The sequence below is a fragment of the Mytilus californianus genome, unplaced genomic scaffold, assembly GCF_021869535.1.
Source record: "Mytilus californianus isolate M0D057914Y unplaced genomic scaffold, xbMytCali1.0.p SCAF_5, whole genome shotgun sequence".
In the NCBI taxonomy this organism is placed as follows: Eukaryota; Metazoa; Mollusca; class Bivalvia; order Mytilida; family Mytilidae; genus Mytilus; species Mytilus californianus.
The window spans coordinates 103551057-103571516 of NW_026262701.1; the positions used below are offsets into that span (position 1 = coordinate 103551057).

A 20460-nucleotide genomic window follows, 5' to 3' on the forward strand; every position below is an offset into this window, starting at 1 on the left:
AAAAAGTCTGTGACTGGCAATACCCGAGATGCTAGCTGTAAGTTTATATTGGTTTGAATGGGGTTTGTAATAGTGGTTTCCAAACATAAGTTGCGAATGGTCATTTAACTGACATATATGTATTTCCAATTACTAGTTCATACCCAGAAAATGGTTTTTGAAATTATCAACCGGTAAATAGTCTTTTCCAGACAATTTTGTAAAACTAGTAAATTTATTTGTCTGTAATTCTATAAAGAATTTGCATACTGAGGCATAATAATTACAAACTAAATGATTTCAAACCACAATATAAATGGTTTAAATGGATGTTTATAAAATTGAGAATGGAAATGGGGAATGTGTCAAAGAGACAACAACCCGACCAAATAGCAGAAAACAGCCCAAGGCCACCAATTGGTCTTCAACACAGCGAGAAAATCCCGCACCAGGAGGCGGGCTTCAGCTGGCCCCTAAACAAAAATGTGTTCTAGTTCAATGAAAATGGACGTCACTCTGAACTCCAAAACATATTTATAAATGAACCAAAATAAAAAAAAACATTAATTAAACTAACATGTATTTCATTGTGTTCTAAATATATGTCATTTTACTGTGACTTGACTGTTAGTGTTGCTCTCCACCTATTGTAATTTATTCAAAATTCTGACCAAATTGCAATTTGTTTTATATAACCAAAATGTTCAACTGGTCAGAAATTTGAACAAACTGCTGTAGAAAACCACAGTTAAGTCTTGAAAGTGCAAGGTGATAAAATAAAGCATACTTACAATCCTATAAGACTTTAATTCCACTTCAATGTTTTTATGAAAAATCAGTCTAACAGTTTGTATAGAAATTTTATTGTTATTCTCAAGCTAAAAGTGATGGGTAGTAATTTGAGTTGCTATAAAAATGTCCAAACTAAGCTTTCATACAATTTTTCTTTCGAAAAGTCTTCTATATTTATAAGAATCAGACATCATTTGAATTAAAACATCTTATATTCAGTAAAATATATGTAAAATTACAATATGTTGTTAATTAGTTTCCATGGGAAAGTTGCAACACTAACAGTCAAGTCACAGTAATGTAAGAATAGAACGAAAATAGATAGATTTCCTAAAAACTCTGTTTTAATGAAATAATATCTAGAAAAAAACTACTGAATTGAATTTTTAAGAACAGATACTACCAATTATATATCATAACGTTTATCATTATAAAATCACAACCAGGCATGTTTTTAGATGGATAAATAATGTCATAAGAAAGCGATTTTTCCCCATTTCAGTCAAAGTACTATAAATTATGAATGGATTAATGATTTTTTTATTTGTTCTACAGAGATTATGATTGGAAGTCACCATGAAATCTCTTTTTAGTAGAGAATAGAATTATTCTCTCCTATACATGTAGTATGTCAAATACAAAATTCCAAATACTGAATTATTCATGATAATTACGAGGTATAAAGTAACATATGTAAAAAACAAAAAAAGGAAATGTCATTTAACAAGCAATAACTATCTACTGAAGTAATATCGATCTTGTGCATCTATTATAACATAACTATTAACGATTCATTAAACCTTGGCAGATTATAATGTATCGTTTGATCAATGTCATATTTGCATTACACTATACCACTTTCAGTTGTGAGCTTTACAAAAAGTTGAAAAAATAACATATTGGAATTATTTGAAAACAAGCAAAAATAAAATATAGTCGAACGAATCGGATAAATAATTTTACTAAAATAATTGTAGTTAAAAGTCGTTTTAAAGAGCTAATTTTGATTTGTAGTCTGAGTAAAAAAAATACCGGTTACTTTTAACATAAGATTAACATTAACACGCCAGATAATAAAGTTAAGAAAACGCAAAAAAAAATGAAATGCATAGAAAATAACGCTTTTGTCTCACTTTTTTCAACAGAAATCTACATATCTGAAATTCTTTTTATCTCTGCGTTTTCCGATCGTTCTTAAATAACTATATAAAAAAAAATCAAACCGATATATATATATAAAGATAAGATAAGAGATGTAGAAGATATCAAAGGGTTATTGAAAGTCAGAAGTCAATGACAAGGAAAAACTACCGAAAGACAAACAACAGCCTACAATACACAACGTCTAACTACACAAAATTTAACCAAAGCCAGGGTGATTTCAGAGTCCAAGGAAGGGTAATTATATTCTGCTCCACCTTTGAAACACGTCGGGTTGCTCCTGGAAGCTGAAACCCGAAGATAAGTCTGATTTGGTGGCGTAACTTAGGAACCTAGTACTATGTGTATTTATTATAATTATTAGGTACTAGTATTTGCTTAGCGAAATATTCGTTATTAGTTCCAATATATGATGCTATGCAGTAAGATATAATAACTAGATATAGGAAGATGTGGTATGAGTGCCAATGAAACAACTCTCCATCCAAGTTACAATTTATAAAAGTAAACCATTATAGATATAATAAAGAATGGTTTTGATGTACATGTACCTTGATTTTTTCAGCAACAATATGATATTATAACTATGTTTCAAAATGAGTTATAAAATTCAATATCATTTAGCAGTTCTTGCCACAAGGTGTGTATGTTCATATTATGAAGATATAATCTTTCAATCAGTTTAATTGAGGCCTGGAGCTGGCATGTCAGTATCTGCTAGTAGTCCTTTGTTATTTTATGTATCATTGTCATTTTGCTTAGTTTCTTCTGTTACCTATTCTGACATTGGACTCGGACTTCTTTTAAACTGAGTTTTACTGTGCGTATTGCTGTGTGTTTGTTTATTCTACATTGGCTAGAGGTATTAGGGGAGGGTTGAGATCTTTCAAAACATGTTTAACCCCGCCACATTTTTGCGCCTGTCCTAAGTCAGGAGCCTCTGGCCTTTGTTAGTCTTGTATGTTTTTTGAATTTTGGTTCATTTATATGTTTTGGAGTTAAGTGTGGCGTCCATTTTCGCTAAAATAGTACCCATTTTTGTTTAGGGCCGGCTGAAGCCCGCCTACGGTTGCGGGATTTTCTCGCTGTGTTGAAGACCCATTGGTGGCCTTGGGCTGTTTTCTGCTCTTTGGTCGGGACACATTCCCCGTTTGCATTTTCAATTTTATTTATCATGAGTAATAATTTTGCTGAATTAAGAAAAAAAAATATAATTTTGCATGACAACAGCTGTTCTAAGATTAATTCTAGACACTATTTCAATATTTGATGCGAGCTTCTAGTATGCTCAAATTACCCCCAAAAAACATCCATAATGCATACTTTTGGATTGAAAGTTTTAACAATTTTCATCAAAATCATCTCTACTGAATTCTTTATAATTACATATAATTTATCTCGTTGATGGTGGTATACAGCAGTGTCGTTCTAAACCTATTTGAAGATCAAAACAGAACTAATTAGACGCATTGATGAAATTTAAAAAAAAAGAAAAAAAAAGTTAAAAATGAAATACAAATTACACAGTATATCTAATCACGTTTGAATTAATTATAAAACGTTTCACCTGTATATGATCACATAGAATACTTTATAAAACTGTTCATCTGTTTCAAGATTCGTTTGAATTATTTATAAAACATTTTATCTCTATCAGGATTTACTTGAAATATTTATAAAACGTTTCATCTCTATCTAAGGAAGAAGAAAAACATTACTGTATTGATTTGTGGTAATATAATCTTGAATTTCTATAATACCACGTAAAGCAACAATGTCACGGATTGGAGGAAATAATGAGAAGTATCATCCCTAGGATGTAAACTGAAAAAATAAATTATTCGTTATTTAAAATGTATTATTTTTATGGATACGTGAAACGTTTCCCCTGAATATGGAATTTATTCTATAAAAATTGTCTATACTTGATACTTCTAGTTAGTGATTACGTATAACGTCAACAAAGTTCAATTTTATTCATCTTTTTCATGAAGTGTCACTAGTTTCAGATGGAGCCTTGGGACGGTTTGATAAACATTACATGTAACATAACTAACTGTACAATGTCCGAATGCATGCTTGTAGAGGAGTTCGAACATTTTCCCGCATGTTACGTAGTAGTAGCTGTGATTTTACTTACCGTGATTTTTGTAATGGGGTTTGTTGGAAATATTCTTGTTATAACTGTAGTCATCAAACGCCGCAGTATGCATACGACTACAAATTGTTATCTCTTAAGTCTCGCCTTCGCTGACCTCTTGTTATTATTATCAGCCGCCTTACCTGCTACAGCTGAACCGTTCTATAAGCGCGCTGAATGGCCGTATGGACACGTTTTATGCTCAATAATGGTTTTCGTGCAATATTTTGGAGCTAACGCGTCAGCGCTTTCTATAACAGCCTTTACCATTGAAAGATACATTGCTATATGCCATCCAATGAAAGCTCAAATCATGTGCACAACAGAACGTGCAAAGAAAATAATTATAGGACTATGGTGTTTTGCTCTGATGTATTGTGCACCTTGGTTAGGTCTTAGTGAAATTACATGTGAAATAAATTATATGGGTGAAACGATGGAATCCTGTGGTTATAGACTAGAAAGATATCAATACAGGGTATATTATTTGATAGATCTTGTTATTTTTTATATTGTACCGTTGGTTATCACTGCGGTGTTATATTCATCTATTGTGCATATGCTATACAACACAACCATTTATTGTTCCCGGCGTAAAAGATCTATAGACAAACGGAAACGGACAGCTGTATCCTCTAGACGCCAGGTAAGCAATACCACATACTATGATATTATTACGTGATTATTTCTGTATTGGCCTTGTTATTGGTCCGAGGCTTACTGTATTGGCCTGAGGCTTCGCCTCAGGCCAATACAGCTGGCCGAGGACCAATAACAAGGCCAATACAGAAATAATCACGTAATGATATATTTATTAATTAACTATGTGCATACAGTGTTTAACTTTTTTTGTGTTTTCTTTCATTTCACATGATTTTAACATGTTTTACATTGAAATCGAACTATCCAAATTTGAATTTCCTTTTATAAGCTGCAATGTCAAATGATCTGGTGCTGTTTAGAAGAGTCTTCTACATTTTTTGATGATTTGTTAACCCTTTTCAGTCACTTTAAAGTGTTACGATACATATTCAAATGCAGCACATAAATAGTAATTGGAAAGGTACTGCCATTGCATGAGAGATTCAGAAACAAAATGACTAAATAAAACTAGGAGTTGAATATGATTGCCAATGAGACAACTATCCGTAAAGACTTGATCAATAGATTACAGTTATCCTTCAACAATCCATATGAGGTTCGGGTTGAAAAAAATATGATACAAGAACATGAGAAGCGAAAGTAAACAGTAAATTGAAATGCACTCATTAAACTGATAAACTGTTTTAAATAGTTATGAGGTCGACAAAAAATGAGCTTTGTGATAATCTACAGACTCGTTGCCCAAACCTGAAATAATTCAATTGTCTGCTTATAAAATGCTTTTTTAATTGAATGTGACCGTCTTCAGCCTGAAATATTTGCCACACTGAACGTTTCGGCATGTTTATGGTGAGTAAATAAAACAGCGTCTTACATTACGTTGTGTTTATCATGATTTTCGATCTAAAAACTAAGAGACGTTCCGAAATCCTGTATTGGACGGATGAAAACTCGGCCAATACAGAAAAAAATCCATATTGGCCGAGTTTTCCTGTATTGGCCGAGTTGACACTTTTGTATAGCAAAGACAGTTATCATCATATTAAGTCCAATAACAGAGTAGTTAATTAATAATGTTACATACACAGCTTGTTTAAGAAATAATTCATGGGGGCTTGAATATATCGTGATTTTACCACGGGTTGGCCCTTTATGACAAAAATTTTACCCTGAGCGATAGCGAGGGTTAAAATATCGGCATAAAGGGACAACCCGTGGTAAAATCACGATATATTCAAGCCCCCATGAATTATTTCGATTCTAATAGGACAAATACGGCAATTGTTTTGGATCGAAGCGCTCTAGATGAAGGCATTATTTGCCGTTCCCATACATAAACGCACTATTAAATTGACGTAAAAGACCGGAGCAAACTGAATAAATGACATGCTTAAACTATTTACAATAACATATTTAGATAGGTTTGGATGAATCTAAATGATAATTGTACTTATATGTCTTATATGTATACAAAATGGCTTATATAACACATTTTTGCATCGTTTATTTACGTTTCCTTGTTGTGATGATTTTCGGTTTCACAAGCGTGTATTTTCCCGTAAAATGCTTATATTCTTACGTCATCGTTCTATGACGTCGGGTAGCTCATTCATAAAAAACATATGACGCGGGAGTACGATTGGAACAGCCCAAACAATATATTCATATTTTACCACGGGTGTGTACTCAAAGCGTTTGAAGAACGTCATGTTAGAATTTTCCATTTTACACGAGTTATTAGTGAATACAGCTGTTACCTCGTTCAATCATATTAGCCATGCAAAAAATTAATTTCTTAATATTGAACAAGAGAATTACTGATTGGACAAGTGAGATAATAATCTAATTTGCGTGATGTTATTTGAATATTTAAAGTTTCCGTCTAGACAGTACAACAATATGAAAAGTGCATTTTTTGTCATCTGTAAATTTATATAAGCCACTCAGTGTGATTCGAACGTAAGGTGTGATTATTTATTATAAAGTATTTTATAAAACTGATTAAAAACAATGAAGGATACGAATACATATTCCGGATAGTGTACGGAGTTCGAAAACACGTCCGTCTGCCGTTTTGCGGATTGAGAGAGGATTTGTTGTTAGGCAAGCCGTCTCTCTGTCCAATCATAATAAACATTTTTTTTAATGGCAGTTCAAATTTTCAGACAGACTTTCAAGTACCCACCTTATTAGTGTATCATTTAATGTGTACTCGTTCTGAATACATTTGAAACAGTTGTCACTGGAAGTTTGACACACGCTAGTCAATTCAAGACAAGTGTTATACATTTAATTTTATTGAATGGAGTACAAACATATTATAAGAATCGGCTATTATTTGTTATTGGTTCAATTCTTCTCTGAAACATTTATTAAAAGTTAGGACCTCTGAAATAGATTTTTACTCGTAATATTGATTTAGTTTTTTTTAGTTTTATCAATTAGTTTATTATTTTCATTTGTAACGGGTTTATACAGATTTGGGAATTTTGTTTTTCATTTATCTGCTTGCAAAATGAGTCGTTGATTTTTTTCCCCTTTTTGGGTTTGGTGAACCGTTGTCTGATTTACAACCAACACTAGATTTCCAAGTATTTATATCACATTATATGTTCTGTTTTCTGTAATTATTGTATAACATGCTCACTCTGTCCCAGGTTAGGGGGAGAGTTGAGCGCTCACAAAAATGTTTAACCCCGCCACATTCTTGATGTGGCTGTCCCAAGGAGCCTGTAGTTCAGTGGTTGTAGTTGGTTCATGTCTGTAATATTTGTTTTTCGTAAATTGTTTTGTTATGAATTAGGCCGTTAGTTTTCTCAGTTGAATTGTTTTCATATTTTTCGTGTCGGGGCCTTTTATAGCCGACTATATGGTATGGGTTTTTTCTCATTATTGAAGGCCGTACGGTTGCCTATAATTGTTTACATCCACTGCATTTGAACTTTGGAAGATAGATGTCTCATTGGCAATCATACCACATCTCCTTATTTTTACATAGTTGAAGACGGTATATTGACCTCTTAGATATCTTTTGGTTGTTTAGTAGTTGGACTGTGTTCCTGTTAACAAATACCTCACTATTCCTTTCCTTCACAATGATGGTTCTATTATTGCAATGTATAATTGTGTTTGCACGAATCTTTCTGTTTTCAGATCAACTATGTGAAAATACCTAGCTTTTCATATATGCACTAGTATTTAATAACAAAAATCAATTGTAAACTAAATTAAAATCTGTTAGCAGTATTCGAGATACGATTACAAAATTACATCCGAAAACAGATATCCGATAAAGGCAAAAAAAGATACAAAACGGAAATAACAAAAGTATATCCGAAAATTAATACAGGAGAAAGGCATAAAAAGATACAAATAACGGAAATAACTACAAATACATCTAAGTACATTGATTATCTATCTGAGTCCTGTATAAGTTTATTTTACATTTGATGATAGTACATAGCACGCGAAATGGTAATCAAACAAGGTACATCATCGTGCAGAATAAGTTCAAGGTTTCAATAATTATGTATTTTTGAAAACCATTATGAGATCATGTTGCAATGCATTATCATGATTATTGTTCTTTGTAGAGGCGATGAACGCACGAATAAGATTTTAATCCACTTTGTTGTTGGTTAGATTTTATATGTACTGCCATGGATTAAAATGCGTAAATTAAATGTGTTTGCTGAAAGCGAAATTAATCTAATAATAAGATTGAGGATTTATTAATGTCAGTCGGATAAAAAAATTAAATATTTAGTTTTGTTTCAAGATCCTGATGGCCTTTTTCTTCGTTTTATTTCATCTAGAAATATGGCCCGATTTTTAATTTCGCAAGTCTTTGCTGTTTACTCGTTCAAACCCCGTTTTTGCGTTCTAGATGAAAGCATTTTGAAAACTTTGGAATCCCTTTAAATTTTATAAATAGGGATTGAATAACGGACGGATTTGCCTCTTAACTGAGTTTAGATTAAAACAAAATTATTTATTAGTTTCTATGTTTAACGTTTTCGAACATAAAAGTGTCCCTAAGGTTTGAAGCGAAATCATTTAAAAAATGGTACCATCATGAATCAGTATATGAAATTAACAAATATGAACACTGTCATAAAATTATGGCAGTTTTGCATGTTAATAACAAACGAAATAGAAAGCCGTTCACCTTTGGGATATGATTCATATTAAACTGTCATACGATATTAAATATATGTTTAACATTGGTAACAAAATACACTTTTTTACACTATGAAAACAAAATCGTCGCATGTGTGCATAGATGTTAAGTCATCTTCAGAGAATTGTATTATGCTTAACAGTATTATGTCTTAATTACATATGAATTATTGAAATGGAGTGCTGTCCTCTATATTTGATAAACATATATTTACATGTACAGTAGGTGTTCAACTCGTACAAAGGCTTATAACGAACCATTAGATTATGTCACTTGTAATTCATTTGTATGAATGCAACCCAGGATTATAGAATAATTATCGCAGCTCGCCTAATAAATCAACACCATTTCTCACATTGTTCGTGAACTTCGTGCAAATAATTTTTAAAAATCTCAATTGAAAAAGTAATTAGGATACGCGTCTCTAGGTAAACTCAATTTGCGATAGTAAAATCTACATTTTACGAAGGCTAAGCTTAAGATACAATACAGTTATCTCCTAATTACTCTTTGAAACGGACCAAAAGTATAGCCAAAACCGGACTATGAATCAGAGCTATGGATGGGGGATATGCATTCCTTATAATACAATTATAAAAATAAGGTGATGTGGTATGATTGCATACCTATAAGACAACTCTTCTATAAAGACCAAAAAGAACAGTCGCAAAAAGAATGTCACTACATTTAATAATTTTCGTTTGCGTTGAACAATCCTCTTACTGTTTAGAATGGTGTAACTAATTTTCATACTCCGGTAAACAAATGTTCTGAATATTGTTACAATAAAAAAAAAGATAGAGAATAAGATCTTGAGAAGTATTTTCAAAATTAACGCGGAGTTTTAGTTGAATTTATACATCAAATTCTGAATTGATACTTCAGTATAATTTAAAGTATATCAATTAGACCTAAATTCTTTAAGAACGCAAAGTCCTTTCTTCTGCAAAGCAAATCCTATAACAGTAACAGTATTGAATATGTCCATATAGCAACCAGGGTACTGTAAGTACAATGCATGTCTTTATATATGTTTTTTAACTGAAAATATGGAAATTTGTAGATGCAGGTCCATCCATACCTTAATACCTTTATTTCAACCACAATGCTCTCAATGCTCCCTTTTCCTATTTCCATCAACGAAATAATTTACATTTTCAGATTCTGAAGGAATATTGGTAATTTCATAGTAACTACACAGCTATACAAATAACGTTAAGCCACTACTCAAATATATATTTTACAGGATGTTAATTGGCAGTCACAACGTATGGAGTTCATGAAAATATTGCCCACAATGCTTCAGATTCTAAAACGGCTATCTTAGCGTCAAACCTTTTTCATCATGTATACAGTAATTCTGTCACAATGTTTTTTTTTTGGGAGGGGGGATGGGAAGGGGGAATGTTGGTGGGTGTAGTGGTAGACTGCCCTTTACAGCTTGCTGTTCGGTGTGAGCCAATGCTCCGTGTTGAAGGCCGTACCTTGACCTATAATGGTTTACTTTTATAAATTACATGTTCGATAACATATACCAAATATCTAAGCGACATGTTGCGAAACAAAAAATACACGCAGGAAACAAATTTGGCGGAAGAAGAAAAAAAATGATAATCGGAACAAAATAATTAGGTCTTTCCACGGAAAAGTGAAAAGACCTAATTAGATGTGGTATGATTGCCAATGAGAACTATCAACCAGAGACCACATAACATGGAAGTAAGCAACTGTGGGTTATCGTAGAGTTTGGATGCATGGTTTTGTAATATTTGTAAGAACATGATACAAAATTGCATTTTTGTGATACAATATTTACAGAAGGTCGTAATTCATACAAATGCTGAACTTGTATTTGCTGATTCCTTCATGTACACCAATTTGTATTAGAAAACATATCTGCAGTATGAAAATAACTCAGATTTATAAAATTTTAAGCTCTGCCGACCTAATTAATCAACACAATTTTTACACATTGTTCGTGTACTTTGTTCTAATGTTTAAGTTTTAAAGAATCGTAAATTTTATCGTTTTGAAAAAAGTAATTGACATTATTAATATTGTAAATATGAATAATTGAAATATTGAAATTATAGTAATAAATATCGTATATTATCGCACCTCGGATAAGCTATGACGTTATGATTGGTTTAACGCCTTCACGTGGTGGCCCTATATGGATCCGTATGGGGTCAGTAGATTTCATATGGAGTTCATGACGTCAAATTTGCTATTAATGGTGACGTCATCGAATAATGTTATTGTATTTCATTGCTTTTTTTTAACCATAACTTAGCAGGAAAAGTCTCGTGTGCGATAAATTCGTTATATACGGTTCACCACTGATCCCCAACGGATCCATAGAGGTGAGTAAAATCCTTAGGAGATTCGGCCTTCGGCCTCGACCCCTATTGATTTTACTAACCCTCTATGGATCCGTAGGGAGTTAGTAGCAAACCATATAACTTATACCGTAATATACTTGTTTTATAATTCATGAAGTATTGAAATTTGAGCTACTAAATCGACATTTTCATCATGCAAATTTCTGCAATATTAGGTATAATTGATTTCACATGGATTTATACGGTCGAAGTTTTGTGTTAAAATTGATTTATATCAGATTCAAAATGTCTATAACACACACACAAATATATATTTTTTCCCAGATCTGTAAATATAAGCATTAAATGCTGTGTTTTTAAAGAAATTATTACGAAATGAAAACAAATAATGATTACATTTATAGCAAGAAGGGCTTCCGCGCTTCATGCAGAATTTAATTGATAGTCAGATTGTTCTTCAACGTACTGTTGTTTTTTTAGGGACGTCACACTGCTATTAACCGTATATTAAAATACTAACCCAATATTAGATATAAAGGGTCCCCACGTGTTCGCTTTTAATCGGCAATTATATTCCAGAAATGTATAGGAGGTAAGATAAATGTCAATACCTAACAATTTGATATGAGTTATGGTTCTTGTGGTTGTAAAACGACTATCGAATCATTATGACAGTAATCAACTACTATATGTGCAAAAGCAGGCGATAGGTGTGCATTCCAACCTTTGTTTAAATTATCTTTTAAACTGCCCAAGAAAAAATAAGGTCAAAATGTAGGATTTCAATGTGCAACCTTGCTTCTTGCGAAACAATGTCTACTGAACAAATGATATAATCTGAGACTAAAACATAAGGTCAAAATGTAGGATTTCAATGTTCAACCTTGCTTCCTGCGAAACAATGTCTACTGAGCAAATAATATAATCTGAGACTAAAACATAAGGTTAAAATGTAGGATTTCAGTGTTCAACCTTGCTACCTACGGAACAATGTCTACTGAGCAAATTATATAATCTGAGACTAAAACAGCAACTGTAACGACTCAGCGGTATTGTATGATACCATTGCCGTGCACACGGCAAAAATCTGAAGAAAAAAAAACATTAATAAGATACACCATATTTTTGAAGGTCAAAATATAAAACGTTTGAAAGCATAAAAACTAAAAAAAATCTCAACAGAAAAGTCAAAACGTGAGGGGAGTACAACATTAGTTAAGTACATGTATAATTACATGATTGATTAACAGGACACTCAAAGATAACTGTACTATTTATGGTTATATAATATATAGAGGACTAACAACTCTGAACTAAAACGGTCATGTTTTACTTATCTTAATGTCTGAAAAAATGCTTATTTTATTTCATGTAAAAGTCGGAATATGATGTATTAACTCTTGACAAAAATGGTCTTCTTGCATCCAACTAAACTCAAATCAAAGGGACAGCTCTATCTCGAAGTCCAAACAAGATTCTCAACGCATTGTATATAAGTTAAATATAAAGAAAAACAAAATGAAAAAGAAAACCATTGTGGTTACAAAATGTTCAGCTCAAAATTGCCCCAAATTTATAAAAGTTGTGAATAAACCCACAAAACATTATCAGAGAAGAAATATAATTGAAGCGGACCACTGCCGAGGTTCTTCACTAAGCACAGAAATTTGAACATGTGGAGGGGATAAATTGTTTTATTTGAAATTCAACGTTCCCCGTTTTTGAATCGCGATCAGTGGAATTGGAAAAACTTTTATTGTTTTTAAAGGAGTTAATTTACACTGATTAAATATGAATTTACTGAAGGTTTTAAACCAAGATAAAACGATAAAGGTTACTTAACTTTTAAGGTTTATGAAAAATGTGCTGTCGGGCATGTGATTATCTTAATTTGTATTAGATTATCTACATGGTAACGTGTTAGTTCTATCATATTACGCTAAAGCTTATTTAAAATTTTATGTATCTAGATAATATCAGGTATTACTAATGTATCACGAATTGGTTGATCTATACGATGTGTCTGTGTCTAAACTTACTAATGACATTTTTACCACGTCTTAGATTGTGGTTTAACATCCATGTCGTCTGTCTTCTAAGTACCGAACGTGACCTATTCCCGAATATAACTGTTTTGGCCGAGTGTGAATTTGCATTGCTATACGACGTGTCTCGGTATTTATACATCCAACATTCATGTATTTATCTATGATGTTTCTGTTGTGGTTTCTGTTAGATATTGTGTTATGTGTTATCGTTTGTGGTTTGAATTCTGTATTTTCGGTACATTTCATATATGTCTTATTTGTCAGTATAGTCGAGTTAATTACCATTTTCCATGGATAAAGTATTGTGTTAGTCCATATAATTATGACGTCGTCACAGCATTTATTCAAAATAGCCTTTCAATACCGTCATAGTCATGATAATTATTTGGACTAGTATTGTGAAAATAATTGTATGAATTCCAAGATTATATATTCGTTACAAAAATACGTCACTTTTTGTGATGTCCTGTGATGCCGTTAATGGAAGATGTTCGTTGTTATTCTGCGGTTTACATGTTGTAACGACTATTATATTATTTATTTGTGCGTTTCTTGTGCTGAGTGTTCTTGCGTTTATTTGTGCTGTATTTCTGTTACGTACAGTTGTCATTTTAGCGATTGTTTTTATGATTGCCATATAATCGGGAGGTTTGGCTAGCCATAAAACCAGGTTAAACCCACCATTTTTTCTTGAAATGTCCAGGAATATGGCAGTTGTTTTCAAATAGTTCGTTTCTATGTATGTTGGCGTTTGTTTTTGTTGCATTTCAGTGTTTCTGTTGTTCCGTTGTTTTCCTCTTATAGTTGATGTGTTTTCCTCGGTTTTTGTTTTCTCTCAATCGAATTATGACTTTTGAACAGCGGTATACTACTGTTGCCTTTATTTATACTTCATGGCTAAATATATAACTAAAACACAAATGTAAAATTGCCGATAACCCGTCGAACATGATAGACGTTGTATATAAATTTAAACAGTACAAAATTTACAAATATCAAACATATGTAATGAATATAGCAATGTGTCAATACAGTGTATTCGCTTATATCTCTGAATTTACCCGTTATATAGATATAGAAAGATGTGGTATGAGTGCCAATGATACAACTCTCCATCCAAGTTACAATTTATAAAAGTAAACCATTATAGGTCAAGGTACGGCCTTCAACACGGAGCATTGGCTCACACCGAACAGCAAGCTATAAAGAGCCCCAAAAAATTACTAGTGTAAAACCATTCAAACGGAAAAACCAACGGTCTAATCTATATAAAAACGAGAAACGAGAAACACGTATGAACTACATAAACAGACGACAACTACTGAACATCAGATTCCTGATTACAGTAGTTGTCTATATATATATATAATTATAGGTTATCTAGGCTGTCCAGGAAAAAAACCAATGAAATATTTAAATGAAAATTTAAATATAAATTGAAACTTGTATCGGATGCCAAATTGATGCTGGACTCTATCACAGGATAAAGGTGTAGGACCTTACCATTAATTAGCAAATACATATATAAATCACAAATACAAATCAAAAGTTAAATTGCAATTATCAGTTATAGAAAGGAGGGTGAAGAAATCTTCATATCTCCCTAAGTCAAGGGAAATGAATGTTTTATTCCACTGCCTTTACTAATTTTACTTTCTGAACATAAACTATTAATTTACATACATTGTTTCTTATCCGCTTGCTCTAATAACCAATAAAACGACTTTAATATGGATAAACAATGCCGATCAAAATTTAATTATTCTAGCATGATAAGTTTTTCTCTGGATTGTATTTACGTCTGAAAATTCTTGAACACAATAATGACTATACTATCGCTCAAAACATTATGTACATTAACCGCGCGTAACGTCACACGAGGTAGTCCCGATCTTCAGAGGGGAATATGATCCTCAGAGGGGAATATGTTTTGTTCAATGTCACGTGGAATCGTCTCAACCAATCAAATGTTAATTTCGCTATCAATATTTACATACAGTGGAATAGTAAAAATTATGTTTACCCTTGCGGAGGGCCAGATACCATTCATAAGATAGACTGAAGTTTGTATTGACGAAATGCTGGATTTTGTAATGCGCGATTTGTGTACTGTTTTTTTTTTGTTTAATCTCGTTACATTAAATATCTCGTTCATAAAATTGAGAATGGAAATGGGGAATGTGTCAAAAAGACAACAACCCGACCATAGAACAGACAACAGCAGAAGGTCACCAACAGGTCTTCAATGCTGCGAGAAATTCCCGCACCCGGAGGCGTCCTTCAGCTGGCCCCTAAACAAATATATATACTAGTTCAGTGATAATGAACGCCATACTAAACTCCAAATTGTACACAAGAAACTAAAATTAAAAATAATACAAGACTAACAAAGGCTGGAGGCTCCTGACTTGGGACAGGCGCAAAAATGCGGCGGGGTTAAACATGTTTATGAGATCTCAACCCCCCCCCCCCCCCCTATACCTCTAGCCAATGTAGAAAAGTAAACGCATAACAATACGCACATTAAAATTCAGTTCAAGTGAAGTCCGAGTCTGATGTCAGAAGATGTAACCAAAGAAAATAAACAAAATGACAATAATACATAAATAACAACAGACTACTAGCAGTTAACTGCCATACCAGCTCATTGACTGAAAGATTGATTGAAAGATTATGTCTTCATCATATGAATATCAGGCACAATCCTTCCCGTTAGGGGTTTAGTATCATACCATCATAATATATATGAGAAGAACACAACCCTTGTCATGCCAACAACTGGTTTTTAAATAAATATGTTTAGTGCCGATGCAAAGACCCTATAAGTGAATCAATATTAACGCCAAAATATGCAATCTTTAATGACCTGACAACAGTATCGTAACTATATCCCTTCTTTATTTAATTGAATTTCGATATTTTAATTTCCCATTTTATACAGTTGGCTTTTTGTGCCCTTGCCTTATATTTGCTAAAATATGCCTATAACAGTTATTCATGCATTCAGATCTTTTTCAATCAGAGCATATGGCAAAATTTGGGGTAATTTGCTAATTTGCATAGCGCCCATTTTGCCTTATCATGACGGCAGCCATTGCAATAGGATTATATAAGCCCCTTAAATAAAAATGCCAATATGCCAATACCTAAATACTATCGGCCTTTTTAGTTTAAAAATCGGAAGCGTAGTCATAGTATAATTGCTTTATAAGATCATATAAAATGACGGAAAATCGTAAAATAGCAAGATTCAAAACAGAAATACATATGCAAGAAGATATTGTTCATGATTTGTTCGCATATAGGGAAAAACCTTGTAGGTTGAATTTTAAAGTTAAATAACTTTTAACTTACCTGCTTTCTTAAGTTTTCGGCCAAATTCTTTAAAAAAAATTATGATTTCAACCTTCCCATTTCGTAAAAAGTCAAATTTTAAGCATTTTCCCTTAGAATTACACAGCATTTTTTGTAAATATCCGCCAAAGGAAGTTTTTAAAGATACATTAGTTTTAGATACATGACGGAAAAGGACGTGATTATCCGCAAATCTAAAATAAATTATATTTTCAATCTTAAGCTAAGGGAGGTAATTTGATCAAAAGGGACAAAGTCACGTGTTGCAAATCATTTGAATAAAGTACCTTTGATTTTGCCATATGGTATGAAAATCACACTTTATAAACATCATGCGTAACTTTGCAAACTCACAATATTTGTTTTCTCACTAAATTACATTTCTCGAAAATAAACAAATGCACTAATAGTTTTAAAGGATAATGATATTGGATATTGATACAGTTGTAAAACAAAAGATCATCCGATATGTAAACATTCAAAGTTCAATTCGGCAGAATTGTGTAATTATAAAAGTACATCACAATCGATTGATGTTTGCTGTTTATTAAATATCTCATTGGCTTGATCATGCATATTTATAGTTTAAAAACAACATACCTCACAATTGTGCAATTGGTAACATATGTAAATAATTGACAATGTCGATTATTAGTTTGCTGTTTTTATCACTCATTACGGTGACCATGTTGTGCATATTGAATAAAAAGCAAGGGTCACTTTCTCCTGGACTTATTTCCCTCTCTTGGAAGTTGTTAAATTATATGGTCATTTTGTATAAATTTACTGTTTGCAAAAGTATGAATTATTCGAAATACTAAGGATTTTCTTATACCAGGCAAATATTACTTTAGCTGTATTTGTCACAACTTTTCGGAATTTTGGTACCTCAATGCTTTTCAACTTAATTCATACTTGTTTGGCTTTCTTACTATTTTGATCTGAGCGTCACTGATGAGACTTATGTAGACGAAACGCGCGTCTGGCGTATCAAATTATAAGCCTGCCGAAAGGACAAGGTATGATAAGGGCCTTTTATGGCCCCCTTTTTTACCCGAATTTTGAAACTTTAAAGTTGAAACTAATTCCGCAGGCGGTATGATTTGTAGTATCTGCTCGTCCATCTTATTTTGTTGTATTATATGCTTATATCTGTGCAAACTGAGACACTGAAAAGGCTATGAACGTCAAAAAAGTGTCAAAAATCTACAATTAAGGAATCTTTTGGAAAGAAATTCGACATCACCGCCAATGAATACCATCCTGAAATTCCGATTGTTTACAATTTTTACAAGTCCATATAATACGTCAAACGAAGCGGCACGGATTACGAGATAATTCCGGGGTCTAGAATTAATCAGAATATCACGAACCAATAGCTATAACGTACTCAGTCACCTAGACATGTCACTTTCTTAGAAATATGTTGAACGAAGGCATACAATTTTGCCGCTTCGCATTATTACATAAATACAGAGTGGTTTCCCTTGAAATATGGGGATTTAATTTCCATTCGATAAGGTTTTCAAATATTCAGTTTAATCTTCCGAATGAGTTTTATAACAAGGTCTTTACAGAAGACCAGGTTAGAAATATTTGATTTGTTTACAACACAATTAGTTTCGGTATTGATTTTGGATGATGGAACCGTGGGAAACCCCAAATGAAGACTTGGAAGAGTAATACAGGAAATTAAAAATGTTTTGAGATAAACAAAGGATGGTGAATACTTGCGTAGCAGTTCTCTGAATCTTCTCTGGTGTATATTATAAGTCTGTCTTGAAGACAAATAAATAGGTAAAATCTTAACTCATCATGAGTATAAAAAAATGATGATAACTTCAACAAAAACACTCAAAGATTCGCATTCGCAACAAAAACACATACTAGTATGAAAAGCTTACCACTCACTAGAGGCCGGCCTTGGGACAAGTATTTGCACAAGTAAAGTGATAAAGATAACAATATTTAGATCCCAAAATCCTCTTATATTAATTAATTGACATACAAAACGTACATAAACACATGCAATATTAAAAAGTGCAGTATAAAGTATTTTACTCTAAACAAAATTTGGTATAATAGATTACAATACGCAGTTTAAAAGGAAAAAATATATAATTCCGTGTAAAGTGCAGTTAATACTGAAAGCAAGCTCAAGATACTTAACCTATACTTTAATTTATATATTGACATCCTATCTATAATTGATACATTATGTTTTATATTTAAGCCCTCTTTTGCACTTGCTGAATTTGATAAGTAGTATTTATAAAAAAAAATGTTTGTTGTTGAATTAGCATTTCTTTTCTCTTAGATCCTGTTTAGATTTACCAATAAAACACTACAAAATAAAGGCTTAGATTTTAACATATTTTTCTCTCATAAAAAAATGGGATTAGACCCATGACAAACAGATTTATGAAGTGTTTTCTAAATATGCATCTAGGAATATGTGTGTTTATTTCTGCAATTTCAAGCATTTATGGCTATTTTGTCTTAAATTTACATTAACTTTGCCCTCTTATTTCAATTTCATATATTTTTGTTTTTGTTTTAATTTTTGAAAAGAAAATTTCAACAAGAGTTGACCTGGCTCGAAAAGTGGTTCTATACCTGTACGAGCAAAGACTTGTCACCTCTGAGTCAGAATAATGTGTCCAGATAGAGTTTCATTTCACCTTGTGAAGTAGCACTTAAATATTCAACACCGAACGTAATGCTAGTACACAGCAGGATTTTTTAAAATTCACATCACGTTAACTTTTTCACGTCCTTTTATGAATGAAATATTTCCGAATGTACGTTAAACACAATCATCATCATCATAAATATGACCAACTGGTGCAACTCTCTATTTTCATTATATTAAATAATGATGAAAAATTATATTATTTTGTATGATTTTATTTGAATATTAAAGTCCTTTTAGAAGTTACTTTGATGCCACTTTTGAAATTCTTAACTGGTCATTAATGTCTTTGATCGGTTAATCTATATTTTCCCAAGAAACCACTTTGTCGCTTTGTATAAATCATGACTTTGCATGGTTGTGGTTCAAAGTGTGTTTTGTTACTATGTCAAGTTTCCATAAGACTGATTGGCTGCACCATTAACGTTACGATGAAGTACGTGTTTGATATCTGATCAGTTTCTAATATATTGGGGTTTCATAAAATTTTTCTGACATAATACCTATGCATATGTTTCCATATTAACACTAGTTTCACATTCTGTTGCAAATGAGACTAACTATCCACCAGTGATCAAATGTGTTAATTTCAGGAAATCTATTGAAGAAATCATGTCTTTTCAAAGAATTATTAAAATGTTCATGGAGGTCGCCTTCTTCGTCTACACATCTTCGTTTGTGTTGTTTACGTCTTGAACCCTGACCCCGACGATAACTTTGAACTTTGCTATCGGTATTACTTTATCGAAAATGTTGTTTTAATTGTTAAACAATTCACAGTATAGGATACTTAAACTGACAAACAATTGCATTATACCAGCAACACGTATTTGTTTTAAAGACTTAAACCGTATTTGGAATTTTCAATAGTAATTTTAACCACTTTTTGTTTTTTAATGTAAGCATTATGTAAATGATACTGTCAATGCTATATTCATTACTTGGACTATTATTTGTGCATGTAAGTGTCACTATAAAGCTTTTTTGTGTAACTTAATTTGTTAATGTAAAGAACCATCACCTCTTGTGGATGGAATTATAGAAGTTCTTATCAACGTCAATGCATGAGAATATGAAAAAAAATATGTATAAGATCCATATTAATTATTTTGTATTTGAAAGAAGAATGTTTATGAAATTGATAATTTATCAATGCTTATGCAATGTAT

At 32.2% G+C, this 20460-nt stretch overlaps 1 protein-coding gene across 1 annotated transcript in view; it reads left to right on the forward strand.

Moving 5' to 3' along the window:
• Positions 1–3814: 3814 nt before the first annotated feature.
• The window catches only part of LOC127700413 (thyrotropin-releasing hormone receptor-like), a 78364-nt gene continuing 61718 nt past the window's right edge, over positions 3815–20460 (forward strand). The window contains exon 1 of the mRNA XM_052203858.1: positions 3815–4718. Within this exon, the coding sequence (XP_052059818.1) occupies positions 3942–4718 (777 nt within the window). The 5' untranslated portion in view covers positions 3815–3941. The remainder of the gene's footprint in view (positions 4719–20460) is intronic.